General features: G+C 35.3%; 2 protein-coding genes across 5 annotated transcripts in view; one reads left to right on the top strand and one right to left on the bottom strand.

Moving 5' to 3' along the window:
* The window catches only part of LOC106669560 (metabotropic glutamate receptor 2-like), a 383,790-nt gene that overhangs the window by 229,381 nt on the left and 126,766 nt on the right, over nucleotides 1–27,643 (top strand). The gene's annotated exons all lie outside the window — the stretch shown is intronic.
* On the bottom strand, nucleotides 20,289–26,545 carry LOC106669565. Of its 4 annotated transcripts, none has more exons than XM_014399118.1 (9): nucleotides 26,291–26,545; nucleotides 26,109–26,242; nucleotides 25,958–26,061; nucleotides 25,806–25,886; nucleotides 21,383–21,512; nucleotides 21,058–21,320; nucleotides 20,796–21,002; nucleotides 20,605–20,738; nucleotides 20,289–20,512 (listed from the first exon to the last, which is right to left on the bottom strand). In XM_014399118.1, the coding sequence occupies exons 1-9, from the start codon at nucleotides 26,349–26,351 to the stop codon at nucleotides 20,463–20,465; spliced, it is 1,164 nt and encodes a 387-aa protein (XP_014254604.1). In that variant the 5' UTR covers nucleotides 26,352–26,545; the 3' UTR covers nucleotides 20,289–20,462. The 4 variants fall into 4 exon arrangements, with proteins under 4 accessions (XP_014254604.1, XP_014254620.1, XP_014254630.1 ...); XM_014399134.1 differs by having other exon boundaries at nucleotides 25,958–26,046; nucleotides 26,291–26,544; XM_014399144.1 differs by having other exon boundaries at nucleotides 25,958–26,046; nucleotides 26,109–26,233; nucleotides 26,291–26,510.

Below are 27,643 nucleotides of genomic sequence, written 5' to 3' on the forward strand. Positions count from 1 at the left end.
ATTGGGTCATTATCAACCATTTAACGTTTTAATACGTTACTCTTCATAAATGTTAAGCCCGTATTGCAAAAGGAGTTTTTTAAAAAATTAGCATAGTATTACCTCCGAGAAATATAAAGTTTACTTCGTTTTGTTTAAAAGTGCTACTTGCTGATGTCACTGCACTCTTCCTAGCTTTTTATTTGCCAACTATTCTCAACGCCGTAGTAAACACATTCATTTTTATCATGTAAATTGTTGACAGTGAAAAAGATGTAATTAACATCATTTTCATTTATCGCTTAACATTTTTTTCTCCTCCCCGTGATCCGCCAGTGTGTCATAATTATATTAAAATAGCTCGTAATTAAAACAAAATTAAAATAACAAATCAATTGTTACATTGGTTTAAATTTATATTGGATTTATTGTTACTTGGAGATCGTGAGATGCGGTCTGGTGTGACGTGGGTTTTAGAAAAACATTTTCTTTATTGAGATCATCTTCAGGGCTGGGATTTATAAACATTGTTTAAAATTTATAAATACATGTAGAATATGAAAAAATATTAAAAATATGAATTTATACAATGGTAACGATTTTAGATTCAATCGAAGTATTTGTACTCAAAGTGTTTGTTTTCTGTGTAGATGTGTTATTTTTCGGTGGGAAACGACATCGGGATAGGAATACATTTTTATATGGGAAAAAGTGCGTAATGGTTCAGCCTGATTAGCCTTTCAGGATTATATATACGGGGATAATTATGGGATAATTAGGGATAATCTCCCCACCTCTTCAAAAGACATATAGACATAACACATCAATATCTCACTGGCACTATCAACACGACACACAAAAATGACACATCTACACAGAAAACAAACACCTTGAGGGAGAACAAATACATTGATCGAATCTAAAATTTCTAGCATTGTATAAATTCATTTTTTTCACATCCTACGTACAATTGTAAAATTTAAACAATGTTCATAAATCCCAGGCCCTGAAGATGATCTCAATACAAATCGAAACGTTGGCACGATAAAGAAAATGTTTTTCTAAACCCTACATCACACCAGCCCGCATCTCACGATCTCCAAATAATCATTAACTAACGGTCACTAAAGAGCACACATTGGATTTATTATACACACCCACAGTGTATCACAAGATGAATTCGAACCGACGATCTTCGAATAAATTCATGCCTTTTTGATATTACAGTTTTATTAAAAATATTAAACACATATTAAAAAGATATATTTGTAAATATGTTGTTTGTAATTATGTTTGTAAATAATATGCATTTTTGACATTTAACAGTGGAATGCAATTCCACTTATAATTTGCAATGTTCAAAACATTTTTTTTCTATTTTTTAATAATAAAATTTGTATTTGACAATTGAAAAAACCTCCCTAATTTAGTTCATTATTTTTTCATTTATAATATGAAGAGTGTGTTCCTATAATCTGAAAAAGGAAGAAAATGCCAAAAAAATCCTTCCCATAATTTTGCTATTGGAAAAGTGTTGTTCCAGATAATTGTTGTTGTTTATCGGTCTAGTGCACTTGATACAGTTTAGATCTTGAGTTAGATGTTATAGTTTTAGTTGAGTCGGTAGAGTTTTAAAAATAAAATATAATTAGCAGGAGAGGGGCGTCGGTGGCCGCAACGGTTTAGGCGTTGACACGGCGCTCATCACTGTAAGGTAAAGGTCCTGGGTTCGAATCCCGCAGTCTTGCATTCGAACCCGACATACTTACAAATGGAATTTTTTTTCAAAAACACCGGCACCCTGAGGGTTTATATGATCTCTGCTGTTGCGAACCCTCGAAAAAAAAATTAGCAGGACATCGTTTGCCAAAGGATGTGTGTTTTACCCCAACCTGTTAAATCTCCTGGCTATATTTGGGTGTCGTCTTTCACGGCAACTGAGCTTTTGAGTACTTTCAAAATTACCACATTTTTTCAATCAAGCCCTAAATCGATGATTTGCTCTCCAAAATTAAATGCAGTTAAAAAATACATAAATTACATGCAAACATTTACTTATATTTTGAAGATAACAAATTATTTATCTTTATTTTGCATTTGTTTATGCTTTCATTGAAAACATTTGTAACAATCAAATATATAAAGTATTTTTTAGAGTAATGGTGCAATAATTATCTTTACAAATTTATTGAAATATATAATAAACCTGTTTACCGCTTTCTGCATCATATTACATCTCATGTTTATGTATATTATATTGTATTAATATTTTGACTATTTACTTATGCTCTTATATCGCACGTGTAAAATAATGGAGTAATCTCTGTATCAATATATAATGCTTGTTAATATATTTTGCTTTAGGTTTGAAAGAAAGTATCGATTTAAAGTTTTCCAAAAATCAAGTCATTTTAATTTTTATTTATTAATCCGTTTTGCAGATTAACTTCAGAAGATTATCGAAACACGGTTTGCCCAGTTCTTTCAATTCTACTTTTTTACCATGATTTGAAGGATATAAAAGAATCCTGATTGCGGGACGTATCAGGTGAACGAGCGATGATGTAATCCATTCTGGTGAAATTGCCTCAATCGGTCTCGGGTACCAAATGGTGTCGTAATTGAAGTTCTGCCGTTTCTGCCATCCGACCCATTAGAATACCGGAATATTGTCAAGTTCAGAACAACGCGTTATCACGTTTTCAGTTTTTTCGGTCTGTTTTCTAAACAGGAAGGTGACTGTAAGCACAAATCTCGTTTTGTATATCGGTAAATACACACGTTGAAATTTTGCATTTCTCAGCATTGATACATTGTGTTTAAATGGGTGGGAGATAAGCATCATCAAGAAAATACATTGTTAATTTTTGTAACGTAATGTAACGCAGTTAGCTTTCCCTCCGTCCCAGAACTACATTCTGCACTACACAATAAGCACTGTAGGCAACACATTCTAAAAATCAATATTTTTTATGTTTGTGCATTAATGCGTTGCAGTTTTTCTGTGTAAAAATAAAGACCAATATTTCTACAGACTAAACTCAGTATTCAATAAACTAAAAATCCACATCTCAGTGTTGCCCACAATGTTATCCAGACGTATGATGTGGATAAAACAATACAACAGCAATAGAAACAGTAAAAATCATTAATAAGAACACCGTAGTAAAAACATGGTTCATAATAACGGACTTGTTAGTTCGCGACCTATTATATATTATATATTATAGAATTCATCTATTAAACGTACGGATGTAAGATCATGGTTAATAAGAACAAACCGCTATTTGGGACTTAAAGTAATCTATGTCTTAGTCTAAAAGTCTTAAGGACTAAAAATAGCCCCTAATAAAAATCGTATTTAGGAGGAAATAAATCGCTTATAAGAACATTCAGACTGATTTTTTGTTTTTTTTTTCAAGAAAGTAATTTAGATAACGCGCCTTTATTCTGGTCACCTTTTCTCCGTTTGCCACTATTATTCAAATAGAACATAAGTGTGCAAACATGATCGTAAAACTTTTATGATTGAAGAAAAAATCCACGTAGTTTCCAGAGTTGAAAACCGGGGGAAAAGGGGTTAGTCATGCGGCTATTTCAAATATTTAAAAAAATCCAAAATAATTAAAACCAGAGCATGAAAGGGACCGGACTAAACAACATATTATTACCCAAGGGAATTTTGGGTAACGAAAATTCAGCCACACTGATCAGAGGATAATTTGCAAGACCATAAGCTCTGAACCTATTCTTGAGATAACGAAAACAAATACGGAATAAATCCAAAAAGGCAAAAGGATAAGCGCATAAACTTTAGTTGTGCATAGGAATTTAGCTTATGCTAAAACAACACTCATCAAGACTGGCAAACTCACTGCTACAGTAGTGAGGACTAAACACAGAGGAGGGATAGCACAATTAACCTGTCACTGACATCTGAGAAAACATCTACATAATATGGGTCTATACGGTGATAACCTCCTTTTTTAGGTTATGCAAGGAGGAGGAAGGAAAAGTCCTTATCATCTTCGAATGCGAAGCAACGGTTCAATACAGACATAACGAATCTAGGAAAGGAATATCAACAGTTAAATGAAATCAGAGTAATACTTCTTAATACAGAAATTTTATTTGTAAAAAGAGATACAGAATCTGGCGTTAACAGTACAATAATGTTCTAGGTGTTAAAGTGAGTTTTTATATTAAAAAAAGTTAGTCAGTAAGTCGGCGTTCCTTAGCTCGCGTCGTCTATCGCTTTCATTTCGCTTCCTGGACCTAACGACATACGTTCCCACTGGGGTCTCAATGTCATGTAACATTGAGGTTCTTTAGCGTGCGCACCTAGCCGTCAGGCCTTATCACACGTTTAGATTCTCAAGTTAGGAGCGACTCACCTCCGCGCACGGAAATCTGCTTCTTCCGTGAGCTTCAGCAAAGCCACAGGCTAATCGACAGACATACTGACTTCTCCTGCTTGCTCCTTCCGATGGGGTGGGTTAACTTTGTGCGCTTAACCAGTGTCGCGCGCAAAGGGATACCCACTTCCTAGATAGAGACGGCAACTTTATCTCCCTGGGTGTAGGGGCTCCGCTAGCGTCGAAACCTCCGGATGCGCTCCGGCCGCGGTATCGATTTTAGTGGAATCTCTAACCACCCCCTAGAGGAGACCATGCCTACGGAAAGACAGCTCAGACGACCACCACCAACAAGCATCCGTCCTCGTCCACCATTCCTCACGCTGTAGTTAACGACATATTGCTTCCCGATTTACTCATCGTCAACAACACAAGAAGATCTTTAACGTCCGCACCTAGCCTATACGGCCTTATCGGACGTTTTGATTCTCAAGATGAGAGCTGACGCACTTCTGCATACGACGGAAAAGTGTTACCGCCGCAGCATTGGTGTAGTGGTGTCCCGGCCCCTAAGGGTCAGTAGCCACGCTCTCCGCTTGTCCACTCCGAATAGTCGGGCCTGCATTGTGCGTCAGGTCGTACGCCGCACGCGAGGGGCTAACGGGCCGAAATACATCAGCCCGTCCCCCCCCGCGTACTCCCTAGATAGAGAAGGCGACTCTATCTCTCTGAGTGTAGAGGCTTCCCTAGCGTAGAAACTTTCGGGAACGCCCCGACTGCGGTTTCGGATTAAAAAGTGGGATTGCTACCCACCCCCTAGATGAGTACTGCCTACGGACAAAGGTCTCTTATCAAGCTCAGCCTACACCTGCTGCACGTAATCGAGGGACGCCATAGGTCTAGCCTAGGTGGCCCGATCCTACGCTTCCCCAAGGGTACCACGCCGGTCATACGCACAACAATGCAAAGCATACTCGTCAGAAACCGCCGATACCACTACCCTTTTCCGGTCGCTTACTCACGCATTCGAGGGACTGTAGCATGATCATGACGTCCTCAACGCTTACATGCTGTCGTCCGGTCGCAACGTTTCCCGTGAGGACCGGGGATAATACATTGGTCATACGCAAGCTTCACGAAAGGTCCCAGGTAGAAGACAGCCTCTGTCTAAGTTCCCGCCAGGGGCGTCACCACAAGCCACCACGAGTCCATCCCAATGTGACTCTGGGCTGGTTTTTGAAACGTTGAGTCACCCCGTGGTACAGATGGCAATACAACCCTCCCCCATCTATGCAGACAGGATCTGGTGCACTGGCCCCCGTGTGACTCTGCTCAGGCACCCGACGTCCCTGCCGACCCTGAGGCCGACATAAGACAGCTTGTGCTTTAGAGAGGTTGCTACGCCCTCAAGGCTACACCATTATTTTGTGCCTGGATACCCCCCTTGTAACCAAGGGTTAGGAGGGGTCACAGGATAGAATGAAGGAATTCGGATTGAGAAACAGGGTGTAGTTAACGACAGTCTGGTCTAAGGAACTAGGAAAGTACAAGATGCCAAAAGGCTGCATTCCTAGAGAACAAACCCCCTACTTCTTAGGATCCACCGCCACCATCCTCATTATCATCATCATCAAACTAAAAAAAAACTTCGAAATACTTCACCTCCTGACAATTTTTTTATAATGGATTCCAGGAACTGGAGCAGGTCCTGAGCACTGCAGCTGTACTGCTTATTGTACTTTACTCCTGGCTCCATTTTTTGGGAGATCGCAACACGCGCGTGACTTGAGCCCCCGGTGTGCCAGTGTTCTTCCATTGAAGAACCTCATTTTTGAAGGGGGTGGGGTCCAAATTCAGGGTCGTTGAGATTCGATCCCGCCCCAGACCCTCCATTGATGACTGCCGTGTCAATGTCTTTCAATTGCGGCCACCTGTCCCCTTCACATCTTGACAATTAATAATTTTATTCGTTTTTGCCTATTTTATTAAATAATGTAATACGCACTATTTTTCTTTAGGAAGTTTGTAAACATGGATCATAACTTTAACGTACATTGTATTAAATGCATACTAGAATATATTGAATATATGTAATACAATATGTACTAGCAAAAATTTGTATTAAATAATGTATATGTAACTAACATAAATTTAAACAACTTTTTTTCTTAAACCTTAAACATTATTTTCATATCTATGTACATAGGTTTTATGCACCTGATATGCATCCACATTCCCAGCATTTTAAAATTAACTTCCTGATATAAGAACCGAGTTCCTAAGTCACTTGGAAATTCTTATAAGCGATTTCTACTGTATTGTATAGATCTCGGTATGTGATATTAATCTCGACCGTTCCTAAATATGCAGCTGGCATTGGCAAGAAGATGAAAGGGCTAATTTATGGCATAGCAAGGAAAAAATGGAGTAAAACGGGTGTGGCTCAAGCTCGTGCATTTGTTGTTATGACTAGACTACATACGTAAAAATAATTGACTATAATTAAGATCACATGTACATAAATTTAGAAAAGAGAAAAAGTCTTTGTTTGCCATAATGGAAAATACAAGAGCAATACAGTTTTATAAAGTTTAGTGAGAGAACATATAATATTGATAACTATCTAATTGTCTTTAAAACAAGCAATAATATACAGATCAGAACTCATTTATGCAATAAAATTATCAATAATTAATCCAGAACTACATCAACCATTTTATTGCAGATTTTCTACTTCTTTCAAGTAACATTAAAAAGCGAACCTGCTTATTAGCACTGACATCAATACATGCAGGACATAATCTTGATTTAGTCAAATCCACCGTACTGGGCTTTTTGCATATAGGTTATGCGTAATTTCCTTTTTATTCCGCATCGCTCGTCTTCCCACTTGGTTAATCTTGCATTGCTGTCGCTTAACGGGAGTATTTCTTATGACGTTACTAAAAGCCCCGTGGCTTTTATAGCCCGAAGTTTCTGTAAATGGGAAACTAAACTTGTCTGCGGTGGGTGTCTCTGATATCTCTTGGGGTGGCATTCCCTTGATTGTTTTCAATTAAGCTTTGGTTTGTTAAACTTTCGCAGAAAAGACATTCATTTCCAAACCTGGTAAATTAAGCACGGAATTACGTAATTTTTTAAATTACTTTTTAGATAAATAGATGGACTAAAATAACATATAATATACCAATGTATGTGTTACAATAATAAGTTAGTTCAAACTACATTTGTAGTACAGTACTTTAAATTTTCAGTTCAACGTCCTTTGTAAGACAGAAAATAAAACTTTTCAGATGTGTAAACTGTAGCTAATACTTATTCTAAAGTACTGAGTTCTTCACAAGCTTGGCTACCCATTTTGTTCGTTTTATGAAATTGAAAATTAAATCATTGAAAATAAATTTTAAATATCTAACGAAGATTGATTTTGCTAAAAATAATCATAGTTGACAACTTAACTTGGTTTTTAATTGCATTCAGAAAAGCCATGCAATCTTATCAAGCAGAATTTACCACACGATCGAATATTTTATGAATGTTGTAGTACATGTCGAAGATTTGAGGGGACGGATGAGAGAGAGAGATAGATAAAGAGAGAGAGAGAGAGAGAGAGAGAGAGAGAGAGAGCCAGAGAGAGAGCCAGAGAGAGAAGGAGAGAGACAGAAAGAGAGACAGAGAAAGAGCGAGAGAGAGAAGGAGAGAGACAGCAAGAGAGACAGAGAGAGAGCGAGAGAGAGAAAGAGAGAGAGGGCTCTCTCTCTCTCTTTCTCTCTCTCTCTCTCTCTCTCTATCTCTCTCTCTCTCTTTCTCTTTCTATCTCTTTGGTTTTTGACTGTAAATTTAAATTTAATTTTTTTCTTTACTAAATACTCCTCGATAAATACGTTCACTAATTCATTCGTAAAGTGGTTATTATACAATTATATATTTTTCACTCTTTTTCTTTATGTATCTGCAAGATTTTATGTTTATTCACAATTTTAATTTTCATTTTTTTTTTAATTTTGGTTATTGTAAGTTGAAATTTTCCATTGTTTCTGACACAATTAAGTGAGATCACATACATTGTATATTACATACTACATTAAACTCTGATTAAAGCTAAAAATAGGTATGTTCCATAATCATTTGGTTTGTTTAATGTGTATTTATATAGTTTTGTAAACTTGTTGAACGCAAGAAAGGTCAATATTTCATAAATCTGCGAGTATTATTTTTTTTACGATAGTTCGCAATAGCAGAGGACATGTCAACCCTCACCGTGCCGGTGTTTTTGAAAAAAAAAATTGTATTTGTATGTATGTCGGGTTGGAATGCAGGGCCGCTGGATGCGAACCCGGGACCTTTACCTTACAATGATGAGCGTCTTGTCAACACCTAAACCATTGAGGCCCCATCTGCGAGTATTATCACCTTTTGAAGTAGCTTAATGTTGGATGTAAAAATTTTTATTTTCTGAGTTCGTTTCTTCATGGTGTGTCCCAACCAGATCCCTATAATCAATTTATGAGTACAGGTCAGCTTAAATTGAGATCAACCGGGGTTTTGAAGCAGATTTATATATGCCTCCATTTTGGAAGGCCAATTACCAAAAATCAATTTTAATATATTCCTGCAAATTCCAAAAAGAGCATAAATAAATAAAAACCAATATACATTTACCTCTTACAAAATTATATGTTGAGCCAAACATTGACATTTCAATAAAAAAAAATAAAATTAACATTACAACTAAATAAAAACGAGTAAAATTAATTAATTAATTTAAAATATTAATAAAAAATATTTAAAAAATAAATAAACAAAAATGTAAAAAAAAATTTGTGTTGTTATTATTCTGTTTTTTATTTTATTTGGTATTACATAGTCGTTATTATATTATTGTATGTGAAATATGTTATATCGTTCAGATAGATATTTTAAGTATATATTTGTACTTTTTGTTATGATGTCCTTAAGGGAACCTGTTCCCAGGACACAATAAAGTTTTTCTTTCTTTCTCTCTCCCTCTCTCTCTCTCTCTCTCTCTCTCTCTCTCTCTCTCTCTCTCCCTCCCTCCCTCTCACTCTCTCTCTCTTTCTGTCTCAATCTATTTCTCTCCCCTTCTTATATTATCTCCGTTTTCTTTTCTCTTACTTTCTCTCTCACTCTCTCTCCCTCTCTCTCTCTCTCTCTCTCCCTCCCTTTTCCCCTCTTCAATCTTCTTTTTCCTTTCTTCTATTTCTCTCTAAATGTTTTTCGTATGGTTCTAAATGTGGAAAAGTGAATATATATAAAAAACCAACACTTCCGCAGCACTCGCAGGTCGTGCAGGTTTAATCTACTCAACACAATTACTAGGCTTTGCGAAAAACCCCTTCTGACAAAAAATCTCTTTCTTTCTCGCTCCCTCTCTCACTCTTTCTCTCTCCATCTCACCTTTTCTTTTTTTCTTGCTCTCTCGCACTACCTCTAATTTCTCTCTCCCCCTAATAATCTCTCTACCTACCTATTATCGCTTTCACTTTCTTGAAAGACAGTCAATAACACTTTATTTCGTTATTGATGACCCTCATACCAAATCAATACTAAATAATATAGGATTGGTTGGTTTATTAATGGTGTGATCATTAAACCAACCAACCGTACATAATTACGTCGAATAACATCAAGTCTACAAGGTTATAAATATTAAATAATAAAAAATAAAAAAATAGAACAACATGAGTACTAAAAAAAAGTGTAAAAGTTCAAATAATATATGATACGCACATAAAAAGGAGATATTGTTAGTGATTGTACGAGAAAGGTGGGGAGATAGATAAAGAAACGATTGAAGAGAGAGAGATTGATATCGCTTTATTTACATAATCTCTCATGATTTGGTCTCGAGGACCACTCTTACATCTAAAAAGAATGTCCCAGATCGATGTCCCTAGGACCGATGCAACGATAGCTCAAGTGGTTAGACTTTAGAGCAGTGGCGTATCGAGCCGAAAGTCGTGGGTTCGAGTCTCGCTTGTGACAACAATTTTTCAACTCAACCCCACATTACATAAAAATTCCGATAGTTTCTGTAAAGGATGGTTCTTACTCACAGGTTGTAACTGTTGTAACATCACTTTTTTTAATGGATGGTTCTTAGCTCGTCATTCTTGTCTCCCTTTTGAACAACGTGTAAGTAAAGGTCAACATTTACAAAAGTGAATCGATATACTCACCCTACCTTTATTACTTTTCAAAATTAGAAATCCATTTAAATAATCACTTTGGTGTACCTTGGACCAACTAAAAACATACGTTTTTTTATTCTTATGATTTTTATTGTTGGGTGTTTTTCATATTTGTTTGGATTTGAATAAACTTATTTTCACTTTTCCAACTGTGTTTTATGATTTTTTAATTATGTTACTTTTACTTTACTGTTTTATTTATGCATTTCGAGGCTCATTTATATACCGGCCATTAGTATATTATATTTCAAAGAGTTTCGACATACGACAATTAAAATAATACGAATAATACGAGCACGTACGTCGAGACTTATAAAAAGAGGTAAGACTCATGACACATGAAGACGTGAAAATGAGCCTTCAAATGCATACACAACAAAATAATAAAAATTCGTAAATCATTCAAAAAGCATAATAACTTTACTCAAACCGAATAAAAACTTATACATTATTGTTGCTAATAAAAGCAAATATAAGGAGATGTAAAGCAGTATTAATTTACGCTTTCTTACGTAAAATGGGTATTTTGTTCCTTGTTAATTTACTTATTTCCATGGGATAAACACGTAACGAACATACTTGAAGGCTCAAGCCCTTCCATACTGAATAACACGAATTTCCACTTTGGCTTTGTATGTACAAACTGTTTAAATCGCATTTAAGTCGTTCAACATTGTCTTATCTCTAAAACAGAAATGTTTATCAGGGTAATACAGTTCATACCATTTCCTAGAACAACCAATGTCAATGTATTATGAACAGAATTATATTGTATAATTTTAAAGCAATAACATCGAAGAGTTTTTATAAGCGACAAACTTTGTTTTCTTAAAACGAAAAATATATTTTGTAAAATAGAACCTCGTATAACTGAAACTAAGAGCTATTTTAATACAAAATATCTTGATGAATTACGTTATAGAATATTATACTAAAGGACAAAACATTATACTTCCAAAAACATAAAGTAATAAAAAGGGTTATTTTATAAGCCAAACATCAAACTTTTATATTCTTATTTTATAACCAGTTGTTGAATTTCCCCACTACTCTAAAAAATATGAAAATGTAATATTGCTAATAAAATGTATGTGAGATGAGATGATTTTTAGTATAATAAAAAAATACATGAGCAAAATACTAAATAATAGTTGTTACAAATTTACTTTTACATGGCAACCTATGATGATTTTCTCCAATGTTTCTTAAATAAAAGCTGTTATATGGTTGAACAGTCACAGATGAATATAATTAAAGTATTTAAATTTAGAAATTGAAAATATATGTATAAATATATACTTGATCTGACGAAAATCAAAGGTTTGTAAATAAAGTTTGTGTTATGTTGTCTACGATATGTACTACAGTGACAGAAGAAATTCTGCAGTGCAAGATTCTCCTAAAACCGTACAAAATTTCATCCTTTAGCAAATGTTTTAAATTAAAAACAAAAAATGAGCTTAACTTTAAAAAATACTACTTTTATTTAGGCGTTAAAAGAATTGAAAAAATAGTTCAGTATGTGTTATTGGTTTTTATCTATTACACTGGTTAATATTGATAAATGTAACGTTAGTTTATCGGGGAGTGGGTAATTTCCTAATGTCACATGGGAATACGTGAATATTACTGGGCAGGTGTTTTGACGATGATCTCAGGAGCTTTAGGCAAAAACCCCTGTTCTGAAAGTTTTCGTCATGCAACATTCATGCACATGTGCCCTTTATAGCGTCGGGATAAATTGCAAAAATGTTCATGCTGAAAACTGTATTTCATTTCCTTATTCAATGAGATTTAGAACATATCAAAAAGTGTTAGAATATAAAGAATCAACAGTCCTTTTCTTCCGGAGAACATAGAATTTCTATACAATAGATATTGACAACTCACAGTTATGAACCATTGGTTTACTTGATATGCTTAATGAACTATTGAACAGTAAAACTGAAACGCGTTTTTCTGAACAAAAAAATTTAATGCTTTTAAATCATAATGAAACATGTTTTTTCTTTACTATCACATTTTATTTACAATTGAATTGCACCTATTGTATCCATTAGATTTCCTGGTCCGATTGACCAAATAACACATTTCAATTAATTAATCGTAATGTAAAGTATTGGTTGAGATAAAAAAGGCAGTGGCACGAGCGGGATTCGAACCCACGACCTTCGGCTAAATACGCCGCTGCTCTACCACTTGAGCTATCGTGACAAAGTATAAATAATTAATGAGTAATGAGTGGTAGAACTTTAGCTAACCTTACTTCGATCCATTCGGACAACACCTTCCAATCTCAACCCACCTTTCGAATTTTGCCAAGTTATGATCAACCCAGTGAAGATGGTAACCGACCCGCTGTTTTCCTTATTCTATTGCCCTCTCTATACCTCAGGGCCTCGTCAAATGTGGGTAAAATGCCACATGTAACAAACACAAATACACACAAAAATGAGAGACCAGATAACCAGTGGTTGGTATTCACATTATCGTAGAGTACTTGATACTACTCGGGGTAATTGGCAATAGCCCCCACCATTCACGCAAATAAATTACATTCGCACACCACAATTCATTTACACTACCCCAGAGTACTCGATATTCCTAAGGTAATTGAGGATGCACTACTCCATTCACGCTGTTAAATACGTTCATTACAACTCATACCGCATGCATAACGGTACAATAATCGATATGCAGATGAAAATGTGTATATAACTAAGACATATGATCAGCGATCTGTGCCTGCTGCCGGATCCCAAAGCCGCACGTAGGTCTTTCGGGATGTCGTATTTCTTTCTTTAAATGTCGTTCTTACTGCTCTGCCGTGATAATTCGTCCACACGACGGGCACCTCCGTGAACTCAACCCATTAGAAGGTGGCCTTGTGTGATTTTAGTATGCTACTATGGTAAGGATGACCTTTTCCCTTCTAGTTCCAGCCTCCGCAGGCCAGCGGATTCTACATTCATTTTAATTAAATAACTTGATTTGTAGTTTTTCTCGTTATTTCAAACAAAAGGTAAGTTAGCTACATTATTAAAATGAAATATTAATTATATAATGTTTGTATATTATTTTGGTTTGTAAAAGATTATATTTGAAAATAAATTATTTCAGTTGAATGTACTCCCTTTCGTGAAGCACAAGATCAAACTTTTTAATTAATGGTTTCAGAGTAAAAACGTTTTTCGAACTTGGACATTCATTATAATGTTATAAAAGTTCAAAATTTTGGTTGCCTCATTTCTGAAATCTTTACAAGAGTCATGTTTTCCAACCAATTAATGTCTAATCTCGGTGCTTTATGTGCTTCTTTTCCATGTTGAAGATTGGATTCTCTTCAACTCACTAGCAAAATTATCATACCGAAGTGTGAGACAATCCTTTTTCTTAGATTCTATAACCATTTTACACGGGGCTTTTCTTTGTTGCAACCCCTCTTTTGTTTGGCTCCGGTGAAAGAAGAAAGTTATACTTTTTAAGGGTTCCTGCACTTTATTATTTGGAACTGAATTCATCTCTATTTCCTTATTATGCCTTTCTTTTTTTTCTATTTTTCGACTTGATGTATTTTCTATGAAATTGTAACATTTCCTATGAACTTTAATTTAAATAAATTTATAACAATATAACTAAAAAAATTTAAACCTTTTTTATTTCGAAATATAAGAGAAGTAACAGTAATTGCAATTTATTTATTATATTAAAATGTCCTTTTTTTCCACTCGTTTTCATGTGCAGGGAAATTATTAATTTTCTTCTGACGTTACCAAACTAGGGTAATAAAGGGACTTGCTCTAAAATAATTTATTGTGCCTTAAAGCAGAAATGAAAATTCTGAATAACTTTGAACCCTTGAAATAAACCCGGTTCCCATCCCTTTATTTATTGCTCGGCGGTAAAATTCAGCAGATACGTCTTTTGCGCCAATCGAGTTTATTCAGAAACAATTTACTCCCGGAATAAAATTCGTTTACTCCTCGGTTAAAGTTCATTTCATCAGTTCACTGCTGAATCGACGAAAAGGTCGAAATCGGTACAAAATCAAACCGTCTTAGCTGACCGAATATTCACGATTTTAATTTCGCCGATATTATGCTCTTGGCATGAACTATAAAAAAATGTACCAAGCTGTAGTACATTTTGCTTCTACTTGTGTATATTTATGCGTTTTTCTCATACAATTTAAAAACAGTCCATTGTTAACAATTCACGTTACAGTTGTATTTATTTGACATTTCGGCTAATGGTCCATCCATTTGTATAGATGAAAAATTATTGTCAAATAGATCGTGATTGGAGAGAATAAAACGAGCGATCGCCTCTCAAAGGGACTCCGCTCTTGGAAATGTGGAAAACAAATGAGGACCGGAAAATGGGATAATTGGGCATACAGAAGCGAAACGTGCTGATTGTTGAGGTCATCGATAAAACATCAATTCTTTCAGCCAGCCAGCTCTTCTCCCATTTGAGATCAAAACTAATTAAAGTATTTTTTAAACTATTAGTGTATTCAGGCAATTTAAAATTAATTCATAAATAACTTTTTTAATTACAAAAATATAATAGAGCTATTAAATGAAAATGGGAAAAAATTGCTATCTCGTTATATTCTTGGTGACGTTCGTACGTTATTCCAATTCAAAAAGAAATGGAATATTGCAAAAAATGGCTTTATTTCATTAACTAGCTTTTTAACAAGGCATTGCCCAGTAGGATATTAAAAAGTGTTATAACAATTATTTTGAGTAAACATATTGGAGAAAGGAGCATATATATAAATGTAAGACAATTTAATATTTGCTATCAATGATTGAATTTAGTAATTATATTAGATATTTACATAGGTAATATTATTTTAATAATTTTGTAATATTTTTAGTTATTTCATTTTGCATATATACAAACAACAAATCCCTTGGTTTCCTGGAGCATGCAACGTATAATAGTTCATGAGAAAACCATGGATTCACCAAATCCACTCCACATAATAGCAAGGATTGACCCTGTGATTTGTTTATCACTATAGCAAAAGCCAGTTTAATTGGAAATTTCAATTGTTTGAATTGGAAAGGCAATTCTGGTGGTATCAACGTTATATGTTGTATTAGCCCATCCTCTCCTTTCAATTTTAATAGAATATAATATTATTCTACAAACAATATGTTGTCGTTTTGGTGGTATTTTAAACGACATCAAAATGCAGTTCTACCACAGAGACTCAAAATGATAAATTAAACATTATTAGCTATACTTACAAAACATCACTTCATAAGTCAGAAAATCATCCCTATTAATATTGAAAAGTAAGAAACTATCAAAACATTTTTAAAAAACTAAACAAATGGAACTTCACAATTTTTTACTTTTTGGAAAAGTCATTGTATAAATTCACTTTTCCACATCCAAAATGTAATTGTTATATGTAAACAATGTTTGTAAATCTCAGGCCCTGAAGATGATCTCAATAAAGATCGAAACGTTAGCATGATAAAGAAAATGTTTTTCTGAAACCTACATCACACCAGACCGCATCTCACGATTTCTAAATAAATATCGATTAACGGTCACTAATCACCACACTTTTCTACTTTGTAAAAGTCAGAATGTTAAAAATTCTAATTGCCAAAACATCACTCGCGCATTTCATTTAAACTGATTTCTGTTAAACAATATTTCTCATTTTTTACATAATTGTAATTGTTCATGTACACACCCACTCGTTCGAATTAAAACATTCGCTTCCATGACATAATCTTTTGACTGCCAATCTTGTACCATTGAAAAACGGGTTCAATATTTCTAAGAAGAATAAGGAACACCAACCTTCAGATTAATGATGTGTGGTGGTAATCCAGATAAAACAAGTGAATTTAAGAATTCAGTTGCATAATTTACAACTTCATCTTCTGTAACAGTATATAATTGTTAATTTATATAAGTTCAAATCCGCAGGTGTTTGTGCATAAACACACACTTGTGCAGAGTTGAGCCTATCACTTCACGCAGTCCACCAGCAATTCCAGTTTGTAATTTACAGTAAATAACTGCAGGCATCGAGAATCACCCACCGTGGTTGGCCTCGTGGAGCTGCAAACAGCTAGATCGTTTCATCCCCCAACGCAATCAACGATGCTTTCTTATATTTCGATCTCAACAGTTTAATTTATGATTTTCCTTCTCGTAGGTGGGATAATAGGTCATCTCAAAAAAACAACAACCAGTTTTTCTTTCAATCCACAACGTTTCGGATTTATTTTAATCCTTCCTCAGGTGAGTTGACGCAGTGGTTAAAACAGTGGTCGTCACTCATTAATATTTTATAACAGTTTATTTTAAAAAAGAGCCAGTGTGGTACATATTTAAGTCTTTCAGTCTCCGAACAAACAGTCAGGTTCAAAATATTAAAACGTTTGTTCGGAGTCTGAAAGTCTTAAATATGTACCACACTGGCTCTTTTTTAAAATAAACTGTTACAAAATATTAAAGACTGACGACCACTGTTTTAACCACTGCGTTAACTCACCTGAGGAAGTATTAAAATAAATCCGAAACATTGTGGATTGAAAGAAAAACTGGTTGGTGTTTTCCTAAACTACTCCACTATAAGAGTATGTATTGATTTGTATATGTATTTTTAGTACATTCAGCTGTATAAACCGGGCGTTGCCCATGGGGATAATCTAAAGGTATTTTGATGAGAAAACAAACTACAAAAGGTTAGTTCATTAAATTTTATAAATTCATTAAAGCCATGACCAAAATTTGAAGCAGGTCATTAGGAGAGAAAAGTCAATTCTCAATCTCATCTATCAGTATTTTCAAAAATTGCAAAGATGAAAAAAAAACGAGAGGCTGTATAAAACTAACATAGATCTTTATATCAAAAAGCAACAAAACTTTGAATAGAGCTTCTCCAAATTGCTAAAGACTATGTGGCGTGTAGAAGAGTAAATAGAAAATAAGAAAACACAATAAAAAGTTGAAAAACAATTGAGAAGGAGAATGAAAATGTTAAAAGTTAATGCGTGGAGAGGCCCTTGAAATCCGACTCTGGCTAAAAAGAAACCAAATGAAATCTCTTCGGACGTATTCCTCAAGCATAAACTCTTTATGATTCTATAAAAACTTGAAAACTTCAAGCGTTCAATTACGCCTTTGACGATTCCTCTAATTATTTAAGAACCAGACTTGGCTTTTAGTTGCAAATTTAACAAACTAAAATATACACTCAAGTAAACAAAAGTGTTTATACAATGGATACAAAGGATTCATTTTTTAAGCCATACTGAATCAAATCATATTAATGAAACGCGAAATTCATTATTGAACAATAGAGCTAAATTATCATGAAATGAGAAAGGGGGGAAAAAATTGCTTCGTTTGATGAGCTGCTTATCATTTCACCCCGTAAAATAAATCCAATGAGCATGCACTAAGTTGATTAAATTAAATCCCTGATAGGCCTGGAAATTTTTTTACTTAAATAAAACCAATTTCACCAATTAACGAAACTAATTTCTTCCTAAATAGCTTATAATTAGCAATATTAATAATCGTTGTTGTTATAGCCATCGGTATAAGCAATTAAAGTAGTTTTTTTACATTGGTTTAAAAAATTATTAAATTAATGATTAATTTAATTTATTAAATTACGTTTCTCGCCATTTGATAACGATAACCAGTAAACCTTTAATAACAAAAAATTATATTATATATAATATATATAATGACATACGTAATAAGTGCATAATCAATTATATTAATAGTATAAACTTAAATGAAAATAACTACATAGTAATGACAATGTTTAAGGGATAAAAAAAACTGTTTGCCTAAGTTTATGGATAGCAGGAAAGTCGTTGGGGTCTCGGGGTTAACCGGTTAACTTAATTAATCCTCTTTAATCCCCTGTGAGCATAAATCAAAGGGTATTGGCAGGAGAATGGAAGAAAGGAGGTCTCAGGTCTGCCGGGGTAAGATAAGGAAGGGCTTATTCAATGATGCTTATTCGAGTATGACGCACGTCGCAGCCGGGATTTATGAGACGGACGTTTCTACATCATGTATGATACCGAATACCTTCTTATTATTATAAGTATTAATTTTTTCGGCCAAGAATGCCGACGTTGAATATTTAAAATTGCCACGTTTTATATTTCAAGAAATTTATATTGCGAAACGCAACTTTTCAGCTTTATACGTCACCTGGTTCTTATTCTGGTCCCTTTTTCAAGGAACCTGCTTCTTTTGTATAATAATGTCGTGCTTTATCCAATGGCGTTCTTGCAAACCGGAGCCGCAAACAACTTAATCTTATGTAACTATGTGTATAGCTAAGTTCTAATTTTCATTTCACATTTATAAGAGAAGCCATGTTCTTTGTGTCAAATAGGTAACGATTTTAACAACACTGCAACATGTTTTCGTTTTACTGTCATTATAAAACTCATAGGAATATTATTTTGATCTGAACTTCCAAAAATTATGGTCTTATTTACGTTCTTGTTTTCTTTTCAAGGCTTCGCAATGTTTCTCAGATGTTTCCAGTCCTAGCATTTACAGAAAAAGAAGACATTGATTCTTATCAGTTAATTAATCTTTATGTAAGGTATTGGTTGAGATAAAAAAGTCAGTTTCACGAGCGGGATTCGAACCCACGAACCTCGGCTAAATACGGCGCTGCTTTACCACTTGAGCTATCGTGACTTCGATCCACTCGAACACTAACTTCCCATCTCCACCTCACCTCTGGAATTTTCCCTACTTTTTGCCATTTTTCAAATTTCCTGTAATCTATTTGATTCTCGGCGACAAATGAAATGGCACTAGTGAAGATATACTTCATTTAACTTATTAAATTCATTAGATTTCGTAGTCCAATTGACCAAATAACATCTTTCAGTTAATTAATCTTTATGTAAGGTATTGGTTGGGATAAAAATGGCAAAAAAGAAGAAAAATTCGAAAGATGGGAAGTTAGTGTCCGAGTGGATCGAAGTCACGGTAACTCAACTGTTAGAGCAGCGGCGTATTTAGCCGAAGGTCGTGTGTTCGAATCCCGCTCATGACACTGACATTTTTATCTCAACCAATACTTTACATAAAGATTAAGTAATTGAAAAATGTCATTTGGTCAATTGGACCACGAAATGTAATGAATTGATTCTTATGTTACCTTGATACCTTTTAGCGTCCTAATAAAATTTAGACTAACTCCTTGCAAATGTGTTTTATATCAGGTTTGAAGGACGGTAACGTAACTTTAGTTCTATTTTCACGTTCTTATACTTACACTTTAACCATAATTAAATTCGATTAAAATTTATTCTTACTTTACGTTTTTCCCTATAATTTATAGGTATAAATATTTTGTTTACATAGTTCCTTACCAATAAAAATGCAAGTCAGTTTATATATCTTATATTAAATCCGATAAGTTTTAAATTATAGATTACTTTGGTAGGGTTAATTCCTCATTTATTCCCAAGGTGATATAATCAACTTAGATTTCTCAAAAGCTGTTTTAGTTGGTGGTTCATTGAAAGACTTTTCGTAACAGATATGATTATAATTCGCAGCTTTGTTCATAAGCATTCACGTGAAGTTAAATGGTTTTCAATACAGCTTTGTGCAGAAAGGATATTTACGTTAGTCTATAAGATTCATTCAATGAGTCTTCTCATCCTAAGGAACTTAAAGTAAAGCTTTATTTGACAAAATAATAGCATTTTGGTGCTTCTTTGTTAAACGTGTTTTTTATTGAATTGTTGGGAGTTTAAAAAAACGCCACGAGCCGAGAAATCGAGCAACTGAGGCGAGAACGGGAAGAGAAGCTGTCGGAGAGCACTTTCAAGGAACAGCAAGGACTCGATGGAGAGTCTGGAGCGCGCCCGGTCCGAGATCGAGGTGCTCAAGAACCAGATGTAATAGGTGAAAAGCGTCCCAGGGGTGTTCTTAAATCTGTTCTTACAAGGACGAGCACAAAATTTAAATTTTTCACAAAGTTTTAATTGAAAATTTAATCAATCAGAAGAAGAAGACAAGTTAACTGCCTTTTGGAGCCATGGAGTTGAGAAAAGCTCGGAAAGCAGGTGAGCGGGTCACCAGGTGTTTCTTGTTGGCGTCTCCCTCCTCGTCGACAGAGCTGTTTTCACTGTTCGAACTCTCCGCCCGGGTGGCCTCCAAGCTATAAATTTCATAAAATCATTTAAAAAGCCGAGCGGATTAAACGAAAGTGTCTCACCTGCCCGGGGTGTCCTGGACGGCGATGATGAGGTCGTTGAGGTTGTTGCAAATTGTTAGCGGACCGTCACCCAACGCGCTGATGTCACAGTGGAGAATGCAGTTGCTGCCGCAATGAGGAGTGTAGTTGTCCTCCCCTTCTTCAATAGTCCTCCGCCTTTCTTTTTCGTATTTCTGTTCCTCTTCTTCCCTGAGTCGTATTAGCTCCCTGAAAAAATAACTGTTATCGTTTTGTTTTGTCCCAGTTTAAAAATCTAACTGACGAATTTAACGACTCTTCGATGAACCGCTCAGTTTCTTTCTGATCGACGCCGTTCACTTTTTGGAGCATGTCGGTAGCAATTTTCACAGCGACGTCTCTTTCGGCTTTCATCTCTTTCATCATATTCTTGAGAAGGGCGACCTCGGTCCGAGCGCTCTTCAAACTTTCGACAATTTCTTGTTGTTCCTTGAAAGCCCTCTCTGACAGCTTCTCTTCCCGTTCTTGTCTCAGCTGCTCGATTTCTCGGCTCATGCCATTTTTTTCCTACAAAGAAAACCATTTCAATTTCTATGATTTAATAAAAAAAAGCCAGTTCATTCACTAACCTCTTGAATAATTTGTATTTGCGTTAGTCTTTCTTTGTTAGTTTGTAGCTCTCTTTCATTCATTGCCCGAATATTTTCTGCTGTATCTTGCTTTCCTACAGCTACAGCAACTTCCAGTTCTTCTTTAGATCTGTCAATAAATAAAAATATTCCTATAAACTACTAGTTGTAGCAACAACCAACAAATTTCAAATTTACGACAAAGAGTAATTTTATCTTCAACAAGTTTTAAAACCTTAAAAACAAAAGCAGCCTATATTAAGTGATTTTATATAACGTTGACGCTATTTTACGTATTTTTCATGGGGTACACTGCCATCTGAGAAAACATGTACATAACAAGGGCATATGTAATGATGATCCCATCCGAAGATTATGTGATGTGGAGGAGGAAATAGCCCCCATACCGTTTTCGAATAAAAAGCAACGGCTCAATGAAGACATAGCCTAGCAAACAGAAAAGATCTAGGGAATGAAATTGTAGCAACAACAATCAATGGCCTAATACTTCTGAGAAGAAGTATTGAGTCCAATCTGTCCGCGACTTTCGAACGGTGCCCATTGCTTACCGAAGAGACCCGACGTTAATCCTGTGTTACAAACAAATAAGTATAAAATTTCCTTTCCAAAATTTTTTTATTATATTGTTTCTTTCAAAGTGAGGTTTTTATTTCATTTTTTTCTCTTGTCTGGTTTCTTTTTAAATTTTGGTTGTCCTTTGGGCCAAGAATGACCGTACTGAAAGACGGGTTTGGTTGGGACCCCTTTAAAGGGGGAAAACGAGAGTACGGAAGAGGAAAAGTCTGGTAATACATGAGTTTAAATCTTAAGAGTGGCTTAGAGAATCAGAACAATCGGTTTTCAATGACCGACAATGGTCCTTTTCACGTTTATCTTGAAAATTTCCCAGGCCCAAGGCAATAGTGATTTAGGAGGGTTAGATTCATGCCGTGTTCGTCGAAAAATTAATATATGAAAATAAATAAGTAATTTTTAGGCCATTTCAGGGAACAAAGCTTTTGGCCAGCTCTGATTATCTTAAGAGTGAAAACATCAAAGCCGTCTTTTTTGATAGCCAGGGAGGGTGTAATTAGAGGGGCACCCAGAACTTTCTGGTACGGAATTATTACAAAGTATAAAACTAGGGAGTCTTATATGTAAATGTTATCAGTGAAAGATGGAAAAGTAAAGTTGATATACAAAATTCTGCGACGGATCCCGGCAATCAGATACGAAATGGGACGGTTCTTCTCACCCTTAAATGACAACGTTTTCCTGCATATATTCCAATTCATTAAGTACGATGTCAGGTCGAGCCTCTTGTCAAAAATGTGGTATTGTGGTTCAAATATTTGAGGTACGGCCACGGCCTGCAAAGGTACCTCAAGATGGTCACGAAAAAAGTCTGTGATCAGTTATCTACACTCTTTTTGCCCTAAAGGAATGCCCTGAATACGACAGACAAAGAAATATTAAAAAATTAATGGCATTACCAAATATATCTTATAATAATGCGATAAGAGTAGTAGATTAAAAAAAAATCCTTTTCAAATGGTACGGCGGCTCCTTCTCAGAAGGATCCTGTTATATTCTTTGCTTTACCCCATTCGTCTGTCATTACACATGCTGGGCCCTAAAAGACCTCCCAAAAGCTAAGAAATACATCTTATTCAGGAGAAGATATGGCCACAAACACAAAAACGACTTTATAGTCCAATCACCCTAACCCCCCAAAAATATTCCTGGAGGATTAATCCCTAAGAATCCGCATCGTGCAAATTTAAATAAAGATGTGAAAAGCTTACATTTTAACTACATCTGTGAATCTGTATACCGAGGTATCGTTAATTTATGAGTGAGTCAAAATGACGAGATTTCAAGCCTCCGAATTTACACAATATTAAACAATACAGCGTTCTGAGTGTCTCTGTTTCAAAAACAAGACTAGAATTCAGAACTATTATTAGGTTATATTTTCCCCATATCTGTTAATGCGTGTTTTCATAAAATTTCATGTTTTCTTTCCATGTTTTTGCCTGACTTTGATTCAAGTTTCGATTTTCTTCATTCTCAACGGTAAAATCTTTCAATATTAAGTTAAATTTCGTACAATGGAATGAATTCTAGGTCGATCATTCCCAAAAAAGGAAGTCTAGAAATCTTACTGGGTGAAAAAAATGTAAATCTAGCGTTATTATCCGAAACTTGGCTCAGAGCTTGTTCTCATTGTAAATTCAGCTCATTTCCATCTTCTTTGAAACGATAGGGAGTCGGAATACGAAGCAACCACGGACCGTGGGGTGCTCATAAGCACAGAATTGTTAGCTCTCTCAAATTTGCAACATGCGACTGCCCCGAAGATTTAAACCATATTTACAGAATTCGAGAACCCCAGACGTAAATTGTTAATTGGTATTGATGCCCTAACAGGTCTGGGCAGACCCTTTTCTCTAGAGAGTCAATAACCAGGGGGAGAAAAGATGTGAATAAACTGTTAATTTGTTCTGTTTATGACTTCAACTCTAAATTTATAAAATATGAGAGTCGGGGGCTGGGGCGGTCCCACCCTCTCGGGATGGTCGGCTCGTCTGGGGGGCTGTCGGGTTGGACAGTTGGCGATCTCGGGCACGTTAAGTCCCGGGGACTTTTCCATAGCGCTGCGTGCAATATAATTGGTATTTATCTACATCCCCCCGGGTACGTCCGTGATAGTGAAAAATACTCCATTTAGTAGAGATGCATGGCGGTCCGTTTCGGCGGCGACAATGGCCGGGTTGGGCGCCCAGGGTGGTCGGGGTTGCTTATCCGGTCCTTCCACCACTGATAAAACTGCATGGCTGATGCGATAATGCAAAGCATTGAGTCGATTGCACTGAACTAGGAAACCTGGGGGGGAGGACAAACCCCACTTTCTAGGTCATCATCATCAAGGATTTTGTTACTAACTGTCCTCTGGGGAGTTTGTAGGTTAGCAAGCTTGTGAACAAAGGCAGCGATCACGGATCATACGGATTTTCTCTTGAATACTGACGATAATTTCGGCAAATGCTGATCATTAGAACGTACAAAGTGAACATTAATTGCCGGGCAATTCGGTAAAAGTTCACTTTAAATGAAATTGGGGACGAAAAGTGTCAAAAACTCTTAATAAAAAAATGCTTTGTTAAATTGTATTTAGGCGGATCAAGCAAAAGGTCTGTTTTACACAATTGCTTAGGTTCTATAAAAGGAAAAGTTTATTCCTAGCTAAAAGTCATTCCTACCTCTCTGTACATAAAACAGCCAAATATTTTAATGTTGGAATACCAAATAACATTCATAGGAATCGGAATTCATGAAAACTTGTAAGATTTATACAATTTTTACCATAAAATAAACAATTTTATTATATTTCTATATATAAATATTTTTTAAATTGAACAATATCTTCCACAAAAAACTCCATCGTTGATTTAATCGTCACCTATTAATAAGCACGCTATTCCAAGACAAATAGCATAGCACGTTATTTTAGATAGTGTTCCGTTAAATCAGCGCATGCCATCAATCAATCTCCTGTTACCGTTCACGATACCGTTATGCAAAATCTCCCTATTAAGTTGAATTCACAACATTAATAGTTTTGCTGCTTAATTTTCATAATTCCAATTAAAATGTTCCGTTTATTACCAACCATAAAGAAATTTTAGCGTAGTACATCTAGATAATGAAATATAATTAAACAATTCCAAAATAATCTGTAAATAATTGAATAACCAACATAATCGATGGCATGGTGTTCACGTTGATCATTTGTTATATAGGAGTTAGCAAATGTTTCCAAATGAATCTTTTATAAAATTTATAAACATTACCACATAATATTGGTTATAATTAAGGTTTTCTTTTTAGTTGAGATAAAAAAGTCAATGGCACGAGCGGGATTCGAACCCATGATCTTCGGCTTGATACGCCGCTGCTCTACCATTTGAGCTATCGTGACCACGATCCACTCGGACACCAACTTCCCATCGCAACCATTTGAAAAATGGCAAAAAGGGAGGGAAAATTCAAAAAGGTGCGGTTGAGATGGAAAGTTGGTGTCCGAGTGGATCGAGGTCACGATAGCTCAAGTGGTAGAGCAGCGGCGTATCAAGCCGAAAATCGTGGGTTCGAATCCCGCTCGTGCCATTGACTTTTTTATCTCAACTAAAAAATAAAACCTTAATTAATTATAATATATTAATTGATCAAGCGGACCACGAAATTAGTGAATTTAATAATATTGGTTGTAATAATCAGCTCCGGGGCATTAATTAATTTTATACAGAATCGTAAAACTGTACTGTTTACTTAATGCAGTAAAGGTAACAGCAATTAATTTTAATAAATGGTACGAATTTTCACTACATTAGTTGATATATATTTTAAATTACGAATATACCTATTTGCTAGGTCCAGTTCAGACTTCAACGTTTCTAAAGTCGTTTTTAGATCTTCTGTTTCACATTTTACCATTTTTATTCTACATGAAAAAATCATACGTAAGTATCTTGAATATTTTTTTATAAATTATTATTTATTGTTCATACTGACCTTTCTTTCTGACAAGGTGATGGTAATAGCAAACTCCAAAAGAGTGATGACGAAAGAGTTTTTCCGGATCTCTCATCTTCGTCTGGCTCCTTCTCATCAGAAAACTAGATCAAGTCAATCATTCACAAAAACCACGCATGTTTTTACCTACCTTATTGGTGAACGCGGATATCACGAAAGAGACGATTATCAATGCGGCAAGGACGACATACACACCCCTCGAGTGAAGTACCGATATCAATTCGCTAAATGTTATCAGAGGATTCTCGGAAAAATCTGCAAATTCTATAATAAAAATAAAAATAAAAAGTTTGTAGTTTATTCAGACCGTACCTTGCGACAATTCGACGGCTTTTGCTGATGAAAGGCTGAGAAGTATGAGGAACTTAGACATTGTTCGCGTTATCCGTTCGACTCGATGAGCATCTCGTCCTCACTTTAAATTTGACTTTCAGGCCTAACACGTTTTATTTTTCTGAACAATTTTGAACATTATTGATGTAATAAAATCAGATGGAGCCGAGGAAATGGAATTTTTGTCAACAACTGTTCGATTTAAAACAATATGTGATGCACTTTTATTAATACTGCTAAATCATTACAATTTTAAATAAATAATTTCCGAAACTGTTCTAACATTAATCATAATGAAACCAATTGGTAACACTATTCAAGTTTACAAAACAGTAAAATTTAATGCTAACTTTCATTATAATTGCAGACAAACCTTCAAAGGTTTAATAAAAATAAAATTAATTATCTTTTTATGTAAGGTCGTGGTTGAAATGAAAAGTCTAATGTCACGAATGGGATTCGAACCACGATCTTCGGCTTCATACGCCGCTGCTCTAAACACTTGAGCGATCGTGACTTCGATCCACTCGGACCCCAACTCCCCGTCTCAACCTTCCAAAAACTATCAAGTCAAGTCCAAAAATGGCAAAAAGGGGAGAAAATTCGAAAGGTTGTAGGTTGAATTGGAGAGTTAGTATCCGAGTGGATTGAAGTCACGATCGCTCAAGTGTTTAGAGCAGCGGCGTATGGAGCCGAAGATCGTGGGTTCGAACCCGCTCGAGACACTAGCTTTTTCATTTCAACCAAGTCCTTACGTAAAAAGATTAATTGATTGAAAGAAGTAATTTGGTCAATCAGATTACTAAATATAATGGAAATAATAAAAATTTAAAGAAGATACCAGCAAGAGAAGACTTATTGGCTTAGGATAAATTAAACTCAAGAAAAATAAACCCACATACCCTTCTCGAGCCTCCCCTTCATGAAGCAAGGCCGAGGAGAAAGATAAGCTCAAACATTTCCCCCTTTTCATGTCATACTTAGTTTTTAGTTTGGCGTTGTCCACGGTGTAGGGTTTCCCTAAGGTACGGCGGGGTGGTGGATGGGAAAAAACCGAGACAATCAGATTTTATAAATAAAGTCATTCCTGTCATACATGAAGGCTTAAGGTCCGTTGGGTGTCGCTGATGAGGGTCAAACCAATTTACCATATTTTTTTCCATACAATCGGACACACAACCATTCGGCCACTGCATTGTGCATAATCAGCATTTGTAGACTAATGAATTTATATGAATTTTTAAAAATAGTTGAACTTAAAAACTGAAAATTTCTCAAAGAAGAAGGAGATAAATTTTTTTTAGAAGATCCATTTTTTCCCTCGGATTGCAT

Source organism: Cimex lectularius, unplaced genomic scaffold, assembly GCF_000648675.2.
Source record: "Cimex lectularius strain Harlan isolate CLEC.00 unplaced genomic scaffold, Clec_2.1 scaffold163, whole genome shotgun sequence".
Lineage (NCBI taxonomy): Eukaryota > Metazoa > Arthropoda > Insecta > Hemiptera > Cimicidae > Cimex > Cimex lectularius.